The sequence below is a fragment of the Rattus norvegicus genome, chromosome 12, assembly GCF_021556685.1.
Source record: "Rattus norvegicus strain SHRSP/BbbUtx chromosome 12, alternate assembly SHRSP_T2T, whole genome shotgun sequence".
NCBI classification, from domain to species: Eukaryota; Metazoa; Chordata; class Mammalia; order Rodentia; family Muridae; genus Rattus; species Rattus norvegicus.
The window spans coordinates 28,478,560-28,494,252 of record NC_141545.1 but is presented as its reverse complement, the minus strand read 5'-3'; the positions used below and the strand labels follow the sequence as shown (position 1 = coordinate 28,494,252).

General features: G+C 41.4%; 1 protein-coding gene and 1 pseudogene across 4 annotated transcripts in view; one reads left to right on the top strand and one right to left on the bottom strand.

Moving 5' to 3' along the window:
* The window catches only part of Baz1b (bromodomain adjacent to zinc finger domain, 1B), a 58,139-nt gene that overhangs the window by 1,806 nt on the left and 40,640 nt on the right, over window positions 1-15,693 (top strand). For all 4 annotated transcript variants that reach the window (NM_001191916.1, XM_087579067.1, XM_087579069.1 and 1 more), the window contains 2 exon segments: window positions 7,086-7,202; window positions 10,455-10,599. In NM_001191916.1, coding sequence (NP_001178845.1) covers window positions 7,086-7,202; window positions 10,455-10,599 — 262 coding nt within the window.
* LOC120096080 (5S ribosomal RNA) lies at window positions 11,991-12,106 on the bottom strand (annotated as a pseudogene).

Below are 15,693 nucleotides of genomic sequence, written 5' to 3'. Positions count from 1 at the left end.
GAGTATTTAGGATACTTTTGCTCCCTTTCCTCCCCCTGATATTTGGGGGGATTTAACATAGGGCCCTGCAGTATTAGTAAGCTCTGTCCATAGCCCTCTGTTCTTTTATTTTGTGTCGGGGCATTGTTAGAATTGCTGAGGCTGGCTCTGAACTCACCGTGTGGCTCAGGCAGGCCTTGAACTTTTGTTTCTCTTGCTTTACCTCCCTAGTATTTGGGATTAATAGACCTCAGTACCAGCCAGCACGAATCTTGTTAGCATCAGTTCTGAAAGGCAGTGTCCACCTACAGAGAGACTTGGAAAAGGAGTCTTTTTTTTTTCTTCCCCCTTTTAAACACCCCTTTGCCTGTAGGGGTGTTTGCCTGCCTGTATGTCTATGGAGTGTTCCTGGTGCCCCTGGAGGCCAGATTTGCATCCCCTGGAATTAGAGTTAAGATGATTGTGAGCTACCGTGAGGGTGCTGGGGACTGAACTGCTGACTCTAGTCCGGGTAAGTTCTTGTTTTGTTTTGTGTTTTTTTTTTTTTTTCTTTTTCTTTCAATCAGGTCTCAGTGTGTGACTCTGTCAAGCATCGAAATCATTTTGTAGCCCAGATTGGCCTGATACTCAAAGATCTGCCATTCTTTACCTCTAAGTTCTGAGATTAATGGCTTGCACCACCACGCCTGGCCTCCGTGTAGGTGTTTTTGCTTAGGTATGCTGATGGCATTTCTGAGCTGAAAGGGGTCTTAGAGGTGGTCCAGATTTCCTGTCTGCTTGCCAAGTGCGTCCAAGGGAATTGAAATTGGTATGACTTTAAGAGTATGATGGTGAATGTTGGGATTACCATCCAGTGCTCTTTCAACTAGGTCACTGTAAATAAATCATGGGAAGAGCGAGGAACTGTGATGCTGGGGTGGAGCCCAGGGCCTTCCTTGTGTGCTGTACACTGAGCTGCAGTGACTGACATAGACTGTCTTGCTCTTGGGCTCTTTAATCCCGCTTCAGCCTCCCACTGTGCCACACATCCTCCATTGCTTTTAATCGAATTAAAACACTTTTTAAAGACTTGTATATTTTATGGATATGCATGCTTTGCCTACTCGTATGTGTGTGAAGCTTCTGAGTGCCTATTCATGGTTGCCATCATGTATTAGCTGAGAACTGACTTAGGTCCTCTGTAAGAACAGCAAGTGCTCTTAACTGTTGAGCTGTCTCTCCGGTAACTAGCCTTACCCATTTATTGAAATATTAGTCTACTGTGTGTCAGTTTGTGATGTAATTAGATGACATACGGTATATTTAGTTCTATGAAGTACATTATTCTGAAGGTACCACACTTGGTTTTTAAAACAATTTCTATGATTTCAGTAGAGTAATAGTTTACTCCTAGGACTCTGACATAGTCTCCATACATGTCAGTTATCTGTCTGTCCATCCATCCAGCCTTGTATCTACTTATTTATTAAGTAGGTGTCACTGTACATCAGCCCTAGCTTGCCTTGGCCTCCTGGGTGGTAGGATTAAAGTCTCATGGTACCATACCCAGCTGTTGATTCTTTTGGAACTGTTGATGGTCGTACTAATATTACCAGAGGTGGAATATGGTCTTTTTTGTTTTTTTCCAGTCTGATCCTAGTGCAGTATAATAAGTACTTCATAAAAGAGATGAATTCCACATCTAACGGATATACTGAGACATTTGAGAAATGGCCATAGCCAACTAATTTAGAACTATTAACAAAGGCACTGTATATTATCTATTTATTGTGTAGGGGGGTGTATGGTCACTCATATGCTTGGGTGCACATTGTGGAGCATGCTAGTACTATTTTCCTAATCTTGTAGACATTTTATTAATGAAAACTGAAAACTGAACCATTTAAAATGGTATACATTTAATAAACTTTCTTTTAGAATTTCCTATACCAGTATTTAGGACTTTTAAACAAAGGAATTCTTTTTAAAAAGATTATATTTAGAGAAAATTGCTCTCCTAGAAATTTCCTGAAGCAGGGAGCACATTGAGGGTGGTTTAGAGAATTCTGGACCATGTGGCTGGCTGACGTGTTTCCTTATGAGGCTATTCGTGGTTCCATAGAGGAAAGCAGACGTATGGTTGAGCAAGAGCTGTATTTGAAGTATTACCACTCCTCAATTTATATTTATGGTCATTTTTTTTTTTTTTTTGGTTCTTTTTTTTCGGAGCTGGGGACCGAACCCAGGGCCTTGCGCTTCCTAGGCAAGCGCTCTACCACTGAGCTAAATCCCCAACCCCTATGGTCATATTTTTAATAAGATTAATTTTCTCCTCATTTTGACTGCATAGTTACAACAAATTTTCCTATTTTAACTTAAAGTCATGAGTAAATCACTATGTTCTTGAAGGGTACCTTGTACGTCTTCATTGAATTTACAGTGGAGGCTTACTGGTGGCTTATGGCTGTAATCCCAGCATTCCAAAGCTAATGCAGGAGGAAAGGGGGCTTTAGGTCAGCCTGGCTACAAGGGAGACCCCTGTCTCAACAAAAGGACTAGACAGTAAGACACTTAAGGCTCTCCTTACCAGAGAAACCTCAGATTGCAGGCTCAAACCTCCTGTAAGTCCGGCTCCAAGGGAACATAATGCCCTCTTCTGGCTGCTGCAGGTACTACAATACATGGCTTGCTTCGTTCACAGACACCAGCACACATAAAATGTTTTAATAAGATTCATTTTGTTTTATGTATATAAGTACACTGTAGCTGTCTTCAGACACATCATAAGAGGGCATCAGATCCCATTACAGATGGTTGTGAGCCACCATGTGGTTGCTGGGAATTAAACTCAGGACCTCTGGAAGAGCAGTCAGTGTTCTTACCTGCTGAGCCATCTCTCCAGCCCCCAGTTTTTTTAATTAAAAAAAAAAAGGGTTGGGGATTTAGCTCAGTGGTAGAGCGCTTGCCTAGCAAGCACAAGGCCCTGGGTTCGGTCCCCAGCTCCAAAAAAAGAAAAAAGAAAAAAAAAAAAAAAAGGAAACTGGAAGTTGCAGATAATACATGAATTTAATGAGTGTATGTTTTTATTATCATAGGTTATTAATTGTACTTTACCTTTGGACCTATGGGATATTCTTCTGTAGGGGAAGTACCATAGGCAAGACAATCTTACTAGAATAACAATTGATTAGAATCAAGTTTGGTGTATATTTTTTGTTGTTGCTTTTAGATTTTATGTGTCTGAGTGTTTACAGACATTAATGTATGTATGGTACACATGGAGATCAGGGTTGGATCCCCTGGGATTGTAGTTACAGTTTCGAGTGTCCATGTGAGTGCTATGAATTGAACCCAGGTCCTCCTTGAGAGCAGCCAGTGGTCTTAATCATTGAGCTATTTCTCTAGCCCTCTTTGTTTTGAGACAGGATAAGCCAGGTTGGCCTTAAATTTACAGAGACCCATCTACCTCTGCCTCCCAAATGTTGGGACTAAAGGCATGTGCCACCTTGTCTAGTCCTCCACCCTGTTTTTTTGTTTTGTTTGTTTGTTTTTGGGAACTCAGAGATCCTCTTGCCCTTGCCTTCTAGTGCTGGGATTAAAGATATTTACCACTACTAAGCCACTCGCCAGAGTTATGGTCCTGCTTATGAAGTCCAGACTGGCTTTTACTTGAGTTTGACACCGTTGTGTAGCTTTTTAGCCCTGCCTGGCCTGGAGCTTTAGGCAGCCCATCCAGCCTTAGCCTCCTGGCTGGTGGAAATGCAGGCGTGCATCACCATGCCCAACCAGTGGTTTTTGACATTTGGTCATAGGATGATCTATTTAGTAAAACTGGGTTTTAAAAAGAAGCAGGAGCTGAAGCTAGCAGTAGCCTGGTGTCATGGTTCTGTGGTGTGCATCAGTTGTTTGTGTGTGATTAGGAACAGCTGTCTAGGAGCTTTGGCATATGCTCCAGGAACTCTCTTTCTTAGATGGTTTAGTGAGGGGCTGTTATTTGTACGGTAAATCTGGCTTTACCAGACTGAGCAGAGCATGTTTGAAGAATTGGGTAGCTGTAAATAGAGTTAGCTTATAGTTCTAGATAAAATTTCTTTTTAAGCCAGGGTTTCTCTAACCCTGGCTGTTCTGGATCTTGGTTTGTAGGCCCGACTAGCCTCAAATTCTGTCTGTCTCCACCTCCCAGGTGCTGGGATTAAAGGTGTGGGTCACCAATTCTGGTTCTGAATAAATCTTTAAAAACTAAAAAAATAAATAAATAAATAAATTACTTTATCTGTGTTTTGCTGGCATGTATGTCTGTACCACGTGCATGTCTGGTGCCCTCAGAGCCCAAAAGAGAAGAGGTCAGATCCCTGGGAACTAAAGTTATGGAGGTTTGTGAGCCACTATATAAGGCTAGAAATAAATCCAGATTATCTGGAAGAGCAGCCAGTGCTCTTAACCACTGAGCACCTCTTCAGCTCCCAATATTGTAGTTTTGGTAGGGTTTATTTTTCTTTTTAATTATAGCCCATGCTGGTTCCAAACTTTCTGTGTGGAACAGGCTGGCTTTGAACTTGGGGCAGTCTTCCTGCTTCTGTCTCCCATCTATTGAGATTACAAGTGTATGACATTGCCCGCTTAATTTAATATAATAAATGATGCCAGGTTAGAGTTGTTAATTGGCACAGTGATCCAAAGAGAGAAAAGATAGTATTAAAAGGCAAATCTGAGCTTTGGCGATATTCAAACTCTAGGATTATATTTGTGTGTTTGTGATAGGCTCAGGGGTTCTGAGATTGCAAGTGTGTGCCACCCACTTTGAGTAATTACTGTGTATGGGGATTTCAGTGCATGTGTGTGTGTGTACCACATGCATATCTAGTGTCGGTGTCAGAGAGAGCATCAGATTTCTGGAGATCTTCAAATGGTTGTACCTTTGAGTTCTGGGGACAGAACATAGGCCCTCTGTGGGAACATCAGGTGCTCCAAACCACAGCTTTCTCTACCCAGCCCTTTTACTTGTGCTATTTAAGTCTCCATATGCTCTTTTCAGACTGTCAGTGTCTTGGTCAGTGTTGTGTTGCTGTAATGACACCATGACCACAATCATGCTTATTAAAGAGAACATTTAATTGGGGCTTGCTTATAGTTTGAGAGGTTTAGTCTATTATTGTCATGGTGGGGAACATGGCAGCGACAAGGTGGCATGCAGACAGAATAATGGTTCTGCATCCAGTTCTGCAGGCAACAGGAAGAGAGGACTCTGGAATTGGCTTGGAGTTTGAAGCCCCAAAGCCCACCTCCTTGCCATACTTTATCTTACAAGTCTACACCTATCACCTGTTCTTAATACATCTCAGGTAGTGTCATGCACTAATGACCAGGCATCAAATGTGTGAAACTCTGCGGCCATTCTCGTTTAAACGACCACAGTCAGGTACTTTGGAAAGAAATAAGCCTTATTAGGTTGAAGAGAATCAAGCAGCATATTGTGGTGAGGCAAATAGTTCAAGAAAGTAAGTGCATAATGATACAGTCAAGGGCTTCCAAGTACCTGATCAGTTATAGATTGCTTAACCTTTTGAGAATTGCTTTGACATTTTGTCTTGATTACATATACAGCAGTTGCTGAAACAGAAGAACCTCAGTTGACATTTTCTGTGAGTGGTTACTTGGGAGTGAGTGACTTCTGGTAACCTAAAATCTAAAACAGAATTTAGGGGCTGCTGACTCAATATTCCTTAACAGGCTAGCCCCCCATCCCATGCTTTTTGTTTTGTTTTTGTTTTGTTTTGTTTTTTTTTTTTTTTTTTTTGAGGCAGGATTTCATTTGGCCCACGCTGGTCTCAAACTCCTTGTGTATGAGCTGGAACTCCTGATCTTCTGCCCCTGCCTCCTAGGTTCTGGGATTACAGGTGAGTGCTACTCCTGGCTTAAATATACAGTCCGGATGAAGCATGCTGCATTGCGCATACTGGGATTGACAGCTGACTCTAGCTGCAGCTCAGTTTGCTTTCTTGTAGAGCATCTGTTACTGTTGGTGCACAGAAGTCAACTAGTTACTTGCTGTTTGAATTTGGGTGTGCCTGACTGATAGTGAGCTCCAGTTGGGACAGACGGTAGGAATTTGCATAGTGTAAGGCACTCTTCTAGTCTCTTCTCCCATCTCACTCAGGGAGACTGAACAACTAGGTAATGATTTGGTGAGTTTAGTGTTATCAGAGCCAACATGAAGGCTGGAATAAATAGTATGTCAAAGCTATGTTTAGGTTAGGCGCTCATGCAGTTGGCTTGCTTATTTTGAATTGCAATACTGGAATTGAACTGACAGTCTAGTGCATGCTTAGGCAGATGTCACTGAGTGACAGTCCCAGCTTAGAATTTGTTTTTCAAGCCTTAGGAAGGAACAGGTGTTCAAGGTAGATAGAAGGGCTGGTGGTAATGAGTCACTAGTCTGCATTTCCCTCAGACTGTGGGATGTGGTCATCTTATCTTACTGTAGACTGATTTTTTTAAAAAAATCTGTTTTTAAGTTTATTTATTTCATTTTATATGTATAAATGAATGTTTTGCATGCGTGCGTGGCTGCATACATGCATGCATATATGTATGTGTACATGTAGCATGTTAGTGTCTGAGGAGTTCCAAAGGAGATACTGAATCTCCTAGAGTTGGTATTAGAGATAGTTGAGAGTTACCATGAGGGCGCTGGGAACCAAATCTGGCTTCCTTGGAAGAGCAGCAAGTGCTCTTTACTTCAACTATGTCTAAGTTGTACTACAGTTTCACTTAATCTTACGTCACTTAATCTTAAGTCCTCATTCCTGCTGGGTATGGTGGTGCACACCTTTAAACCTGTCATTCAAAGGCAGGTGGGTCTCTGTGACTTTGAGGCCAGCCTTGTCTACAGAGTTCCAGAGCTACAAAGAGAAACCTGGTCTTGAAAAACAACAAAAAATGTGACCAGTTAATATCATTCATTTACAATCATACTTTGGATTTATGACTTGTACAGATTTCATTCTTATTTTCTCTTCTCTTACCTTAAAGAAAGGACACTTGGTCATTTTTCTATAAAGTCTTCTCCGAGTGTGTGGTGGGTGTCTTTGTTGCTTGAGTATTGTTTTCCTGAGCCACTGTGACAGAGAGTATGAAGCCCGCTTGGAACGATACAGCGAGCGCATTTGGACCTGTAAGAGCACAGGAAGCAGTCAGCTAACACACAAGGAGGCCTGGGAGGAAGAACAGGAAGTTGCTGAACTGTGAGTAACAGAAGCCTTGTCCTTTGGCTTTACCATCTTTACTATGTCAGGGAAGTTGGGGGGCAGGGATAGTGCCCCTAAGGTAGTGTTTGTATTTAAGTGTTTGGGACTTGAATGGAATACATTGTGTTAGTGTACTGTACTCGGAGTGCTGGTTGGTTAGCATTTTGCTGGTATTTGTGTATGTGTACTTACTGAGTATTTTACTAAGCCTTGGGTAAGTAAAGGACTGATATGATCTAGAATTAATATCCAGGCAGCAAAAAAGCAGACTAAACCTGAATTGGCTAGAGGTTCTACAAAATAAATGATTTGGTAATTAAGAATGTTAGAAGTAGGGGTTGGGGATTTAGCAAGGCCCTGGGTTCAGTCCCCAGCTCCAAAAAAAAGAAAAGAAAAAAAAAAAAGAATGTTAGAAGTAATGGGGGATTCTTGAAAAAGAGAGAAGGGGTCTGAAGAGATGGTTCAGTGTTTAGAGCATGTGTTGCTCTTAAAGAACACTTACATGGTGGCTCACAGCCATCCAGAACTCCAGTTCTAGGCAGTTGCAGAGGATTTGATGCGTTCTGACCTGCTTGGGCATATGGTATGCATTTGGCACACATCCATTCATGTAGGCAAAACACTCATAGCATGTAAAAGAAAATCTAAAAACAATTTTTTAAAAAGTTAGAGAAAGTTTTAACATTTTTAGTCAAGGTAGAAATCTTTTTTTTTTTTTTGAGGTAGCCCGGGAAACTCGGAGGGCTGAGAGGAGGGCGGCCTAGAAATCTTTTTCTGATTATTGAAGTAATTCTGGGGAATGCAGTTCAGTGGTATCCCACATGCCTGGAGTTGCTAAGAAAAAGTAGTGTGAGGTTTTAAAACTTGATTGACTTGATAAAATTAATGGAAAGAGATTGAATTTGTAGGGTTCAGGAAAAAACTTAGGCATTAAAGAAAATGGAATTAAAGAACTCTGAGGTCGGGGGGTGGACCAGGAGGGGAATAAAATCTGGAGTGTAAAAATAAAAAATTAGGGGTTGGGGATTTAGCTCAGTGGTAGAGCACTTGCCTAGCAAGCACAAGGCCCTGGGTTTGGTCCCCAGCTCCGGGAAAAAAAAAATTTAATAACAACAATAAAGAAGTCTGAGGATGGTTAGGCTGGGAAGGGAGGTGCATGGGAAGAGTACAAAGGTAATTGACTACATACCTTAACCCAGACCAGAGGTCCAGATTCTACTTTGTAGACTGCAGTAAGAGACTTGAACTCCAGAAGTTAGAGAGCTGTAAGTAGCCATGGACAGCACAGACTAAAACAAGACGATACACAAGGCTGGGCTACAACTCTTTGGTGGAAGACTTGCTTGACACGCCCCTGGGTTCAGCCTCTAGTAACTCAATAAAGCACACGTGACACTGTCATTTCTAGTTGAAATTACATGTCTAGTTGTCCAGTTAATTTTTATTTTCTGGGGAGGGGGAGGGGTTAGGGGGATGTTGGCCCGGAAACCAGGAAAGGGAATAACATTTGAAATGTAAATAAGAAATACCCCAGGCTGGAGAGATGGCTCAGTGGTTAAGAGCGCTGACTGCTCTTCCAGAGGTCCTGAGTTCAATTCCCAGCAACCACATGGTGGCTCACAACCATCTGTAATGAGATCTGATGTCCTCTTCTGGTGTGTCTGAAGACAGCTGCAGCGTACTCAATACATGAAATAAATAAATCTTTTTTTTAAAAAAAAAAAGAAATACCCAATTTAATAAAGATGGAAAAAATATTTATACCAAAAAATTTATTTTCTGTTAAAGGAATTCAACTATGAATATCTTTGTATATATAGCAGGTTTTTAAAAAAGATTTATTAATTTATTATATATAAGTACACTTAGTACAGATATTAAGCCAGCATGTATGTGTGTACAGTGCCCTCAGAAGCTAGAATCCTCTTGAACAGGAGTTACAGATGTTTATGGCATCATATGGGTGGTAGGAATTGAACCTGGTTCTCCTAGCACAGCAGCCAATGCTTTTTTTTTCCCTCCCCCTTTTTTCCCCTCCCCCACAGCCAATGCTCTTAACCACTGAGCCATCTCTTCATCCCCCAGTTGCTTTTCAAAAGGATTGGAACAGATTAGTCATTAGTGTCTGAGGACCACTGTAGCATTCACTGCCATCCTTGGGCTGATATTAAAATGACTCTATGCAGATAAGTAAGTGAAGGAACTCTTATTTAAGCTCATTGTTTTACTTTGCTAGGGCTTTAGATTCAAGTCAGGAACTGAACAGGTAATCTTTCCTGAAGCTTTTGTCTGTAAAGTAAAAATGCTGGACAGCTCATGGGATATTGTGAGGAGTGAGTGACTGCATTTGAAACACACACAACCAAGGGGTAGGAAGAGACTCGCACTTGAGAAGACGCGCACTGCAGAAGCAAGGCAATGGGGCCAAGCTTGATGGCACACACCTTAGATTACAGCAGAGTTCAGAACCCACCTGGTCTACATAGAGGGTTCCAGGGCCACACATTGAGAGCCTAAAAAGGAAAGTAATAGGGGAGTGTTGAACTTACTAGTAGAATGCCTGATATTTTCATTTATGAGTGAGAAACTAACCTGGATGGATTAATCTGACAAGTAAGGGCTCTCCCTGCCTATCTGCTCCTGTTTATCCACACACTTTGCACATTGGCCTAGAGCGGAGAGATCTTGCTTCTGCCACCTGACTGCTTTGTTTTGTTTGTTGTTGTTGTTACTTGGGAACTACCATGTCCTGGTTAGCTGCACAGTTTTTTATTTTTTATTATTTTGCTTCATTTTATTTTTTATGCTGTGTTTATTTTATGCATGTGAGTATTTTGGCCGCGTGTATGTATGTGCGCTCTGTGCTTGCTTGGCACAGGAGGAGGCCAGAAGAGGGCATCAGATCCCTTGGAACTGGAGTTACAGACAGTTGTGAGTTCTTATGTGTGAGTCCTAAGACTCAAAGAGCAAATGCTTTTAACTGCTCAGCCCTCTCTCCAGCCCCACCTTGGGCTTTTTAATCTTTGTTTATTTTCCAGTTCTCTGCGTGTATTTGCTGGAGAAATACTTTTGGGGGGTAGGGAGTGAAACACACTGTATGAAATTTTCAAGTAATAATATTTTAAAGGAAATATTTGTTTCACTGTTACCCTAAAATTGCTCTAAAATGTTGTCTTTTTTTAAAGTTTGAATTGAAATCTCTTGGTAAAGGCTTTTGTATTTCCTTTCTAATTGTTGACACTTATTTAGTTTGAAGGAAGAGTTCCCTAACTGGTATGAGAAGCTTGTTCTGGAAATGGTTCACCATAACACAGCCTCCTTAGAGAAGCTTGTAGATTCCGCCTGGTTAGAAATCATGACCAAATATGCTGTGGGAGAAGAGTGTGACTTTGAGGTAAGTGTCTGCATTTCTGTTTGTTTTTCGAGACAGGGTTTCTCTGTATAGCCCTGGCTGTCCAGGAACTATTCGCTATAGACAGGCTGTCCTCAAACTGAGAGATCCAGCTGCTGGGATTAAAGGTGTGCACCACCACCACCTGGCTTATTTTGGGTTTTTTATTTTGTTTTGTTTTGTTGTTGTTGTTGGGGTTTTTTGTTTTTGAGTCTTAGGCCTCATTGCCTGTCTCTGCCTGGCCTGGAACTTTCGATGTGGTCCAGCTAAAGTGAAAGTGATTTGTCTGCATCTGCTGGGATTAAAGGAATATACTCCCATGTCTGGCTGAAGCTAACAGTTTTTAAAAATACCAGTATGTTTGGGATAGCAGAGTCACTTTACAAAGGCAAAATAATCTGAAGAGAAATAGTAAGGTAACATTTATTTTCATAGGTATTCATGTTGGCATGTATCAGAGATGAAAATTGGGTGTTTGTTTGTTGTTGGGTTTTTTTGTTTTGTTTTGTTTTTGGAGACAGTTTCTCTGTGTAGCTCTGGCTGTCCTGGAACTTACTTAGTAGACTAGACTGGACTTGAACTCAGATGGGATTAGAGGCGTGCACCACCAGGGTGTTCTGAAACCTAGACTCTCGCAGATTTGTAGTTCTTAGCTTGGTTGCCTAATGTTCTTTTCTTCCTTTTGAAAGAGATGGATTTGGAGTCCAGCTTGGCCCGGAGCTCATAGTTCTACCCCAGCCTCCTAAGCGCACCACAGTGCCTGCCAGCGGGCTGTTTGATTTCCATCCCTCCTGCCCTGCCCAGCCCTTAGGAAGGGAAGCCAGGGCTGTACGAGCCTCCATCACATCTCTAGACTTTTTGTTGCATTTTGGTTCTGAAATTGTTACTGTATTTGGAGTGAGGGGATACTTGTTAGAGGATTATATTTTATTAATTTTTTGTTTTTTTTAACTTAGGATGTTGTTCTATATCCCATACTGGCCTAGAACTTCCAATCCAGGCTGACCTCGAAGTTGTGGGCATCTTGCCACAGACTCCCTAGTTAGTACTGGGATTATAGCTGAAGACCTTCATGCATGATTTCGTGTCTTCTTTAAGAGCAGTGTGACAGATTGATTTAACACAGTTTTTCATTAGTTCACTCACTTGTGTGTATGCACACTCCTGTACCACAGTACATGTGTGGAGGTTAGAGAACACCCCGTGTGAGTTGGTTCTTGGCTTCTAGCATATGGGAATTGAACTCCGTTTGCCAGGCTTGTTGGCATGTACCTTTATCTACTCAGCCATCTTGCCAGCCTGAACATAAATTTATTTAGGAGAAGTGAGAAAGAACTTCAGTGAGGGGAAGTGGCTCCAAAGGGAGGACTATTCAGGAAATGCTCTTTTTTTTTTTTTTAAAGCACCTGGTATTCCCAGGAGGTCTCCCATCCAAGTACTAACCAGATCCGACCCTGCTTAGCTTCCTGCAGACGAGATTGGGCGCGTTCAGGGTGGTATGGCCATATTAGGAAATGCTCTTCTAAGTGGGAGAAGAAAATGTTTCCAGAAAGAAAAATAAAGCAGCCCCTTATCTTGGCAAGCTACTGCCTAGATACTGGTTTAAACAGCTACCTATCTTTACAAACTAAGAATGTGCTTGTCAGGGTTTTTAAGTGGCAGGCTATCTTGCTCAGGGGCACAATGTGCTCCATAAATAGTGAGATCAATATTCAGTTCATATATGTATCTCTGATACTTCACTCTGTTTTCACTTTATTTTACTAACGTATTAATGAAATTACTCCTTTTTTTTTAAGTTTTATTTATTTATTATGTATACAGTGTTCTGGCTGCATGTATGCCTGTGGGTCAGAAGAGGGTACCAGATCCCATTACAGATGGTTGTGAGCCACCATGTGGTTGCTGGGAATTGAACTCAGGACCTCTGGAAGAGCAGTCAGTGCTCTTAACCTCTGAGCCATCTCTCTAGCCCCATGAAATTATTCTTGTTCTGTGTATTTTATATTTATTTGTAGTGTCTGAGGTTATCAGTGGTTTTGTTTATTCGTTGGTTTGGTTTGATCTTTTGAGAGTCTCATTCTGTATGCTATGTTGGCCTTAAACTCTAAGCCATTTTCTTGCTTCTGTCTCTTTTTGTTGTTGTTTTTAGGACAGGGTTTCTTTACATACTCCTGCTTGTTTTAAAACTCACTCTGTAGAATAGGCTGTCTTCCAGCTCAAAGAGATCCGCCTGTGTGAGCCTCCACACCTCTGCCTTTAAGTGTTGTGATTACATGCTATATAAGTCTGGTTTATTAGTGAGTTTTAATCACATGGTTGGTATCAGTTACATGTTGACAAAAAACAGATGGAGGACTAGAATGGTGTGATTGAATTGAGTTTAGTAAAGGGACTTTTGAAGTCGGACAACAGTCTGATCAAACATAAGCAATGCTTCACAAGGAGAAGTCCTGGTTGCTATGAGCTGTAGGGATATCGTCATTTCTAAACAAACTTGAGGGAAACAGAGGGAAGGTAGAGGATCCAAAATGTAGAAAGAGTAGTTGTAGTTATTAGAATAATTTACTGATCTGATCTAGCTAACTTGTTTGGAATTTGTTCAGGGAAATGTACCAGAAATAACCCCACCTCATTTCTCCCATGTCTGGTTACCGTGTGCTTCCCATGGACTGAGTTCAAGATCTGGAGGACACAGAAACCCAGGATAGTTAGCCTTTGTAAACACCAAGCCAAGTAGAAAAGAAAGACTAGACTTAAAAGCAAAAGGAAGAAAAACAAAACACAACAAAAGCGAGAAAAGGAAAGCATTGGGCATATCTGCAAGATGGGAAAGGCCTGGAGACGCGCTTCCGTTACAGCTGCGTGCTTAGAGTCTGCCTGCCAGCGAGGGCTGCAGGACGCTTGCCCAGCATGAGCAAGGCCCGAGACTCCATCCTCAGCAGACACTGAAAATAAACCAAAACAAAGATGGAACAAGAACACGCGAGGCAGAGGATGGGAATATGTCTGTCCCAAACCATGAAAAGATGTTTAAACTCATTTCTACTTCAGCAGTCAAATCAAAACCACAGTCAGGAATATTTTGTACATATAAGATCAGTAAATATGAGCAACTGCCAAAGTTTGGTAAGAAAACGGAACTGCTCATAGGTCATTTTTGCTTATTCTTTTTCCCGTGTGCTGTTTGTGGTACTCAGCCGTATACATGCTAGGCAGGTGTGTTACCTCTGACCTATATTGCAGCGTCCATTCACCACCGGCACTGTGAACGCTATGGCTCTTTTGGTGAATGCTTTGGAATTGTTACTACAGTTGAATGTGCAAGCCCTTGACTGGGCTTTCATCTTTGAACATTTATTCTTTTTTTTTTTTTTTTAAGATTTATTTATTTATTATATATAAGTACACTGTAGCTGTCTTCAGATACACCAGAAGAGGGCATCGGATCTCTTTACAGATGGTTGTGAGCCACCATGTGGTTGCTGGGAATTGAACTCATGACCTCTGGAAGAGCAGTCGGGTGCTCTTAACCGCTGAGCCATCTCTCCAGCCCTGAACATTTATTCTTATATCACCCCAGGATACTTGCATAAGAACTCAATATTTTATTTATAATAATCCAGAGAGGAAATAACCTAAGGACCTATCATTGGCAGGTGAATGAATAAATTGTTAAGGCCTTGAATACTCAGTTGAAAAAAGAAATGTAAAATTAAAAGAAGGTAGTCACAGAATAATATAATCTTGATTCCATTTACTGAAGTCAAAACAAAATAATACAGTGGTTGTCAATCTCTGAGGTAGAGACGGATTACTTTAAGACCTGTTAAAGTTGCACTTCTATATGTGTGTGTGAGAGGGGTGTGTGTGCTGTTCCCCCTTCCCTTGTATTTTTGGAGACAGGGTATGATTTAGTTCAGACTGGCCTCAAAATTCGTTGTATAGTCAAGGGTGGCCTTGATCTTCCTACCTCTACTTTCCAAGTGCTAGGATTGCAGGTATGTGTCCATATGCCTTACTGTCTTGTGTGTGATAAAAATATAGTGTATATGGTGTATGATAAAAATATAGTGTATATGGTGATGTAGATGTTGTGTTGTCTCAATTCTATAACTGCTTAGCCTAAGTACTGGGTTTGTGTGTGTGTTTAATTATGTATGTGGATGTATGAACAAGTACTGGTGTCCATAAATGTCAGAGCTGTCTGATCCCCTTTGAGCTAGAGTTAGATAGAGGTGGTTGCAAATGTGATGTCCCCCATTCCCCCCAAGTTGCAGTTTCTGTGTGGTTTTGAGACAGGACTATAGTGTGGCACAGGCTGTTGCTATTCTGGCAGTCCACAGGACGAGGCTTGCCTTCTCCTTGTGTCAGTCCTGCCTCTTCCTCTAGAGCGCTGGATTACAGTCACGTGGTACCATGCCCAGCCAGTCTAGTTTCTGTGGTAAGACAGTTAGTGCTTTGGATAGCCTAATATCTCAGAATAACCCAGACGACTGATTTGTAATAGTCACTGACAGGTAATCAAGTGGAGAAAAGATAACAGACTGGTTCTGTAACCACTGGATATGTTATTTTTGGAAAAGAAAAGTTCTGAGTGTGGCGATGCACTTGTAATCCTTTCACTTTAAAAGAAAGGACCACAAGGTTTAGGCCTTGTCTGCTATACACGGTGAGTTCCGGGTTGACCAAAAAAGGCAGTTCTTGAACTGTACTTGGCATACAATTTAGGCTCACACAGCAGCTGCCCTTAGTATATTAGCACATGAATTATGCAATGGATATTATTTTTAAGGTATATTTTACTTTCTGTTTATAAATGTTTTGCTTACATGAATATATGTGCACCACATGTGTGCTCCAGCCCCTGTGGAGTTACAGAATGTGTGAGCCATCATATAGGCACAGGGGTTCAAACCTCCGTCTTTTGCAAGAGCAACTGCTCATCTTATTTATTCAGCCCCCCATTTTATTCTGTTCTAACTTTTTTGTTGTTGTTGAAACAGTATGTTGCTATGTAGACCTTGAATTCACTATGTAGGATATGATGAAGAGGCCCTGATCTTCCTGCCTCAGCCTCCTAGGGATTATAGATTG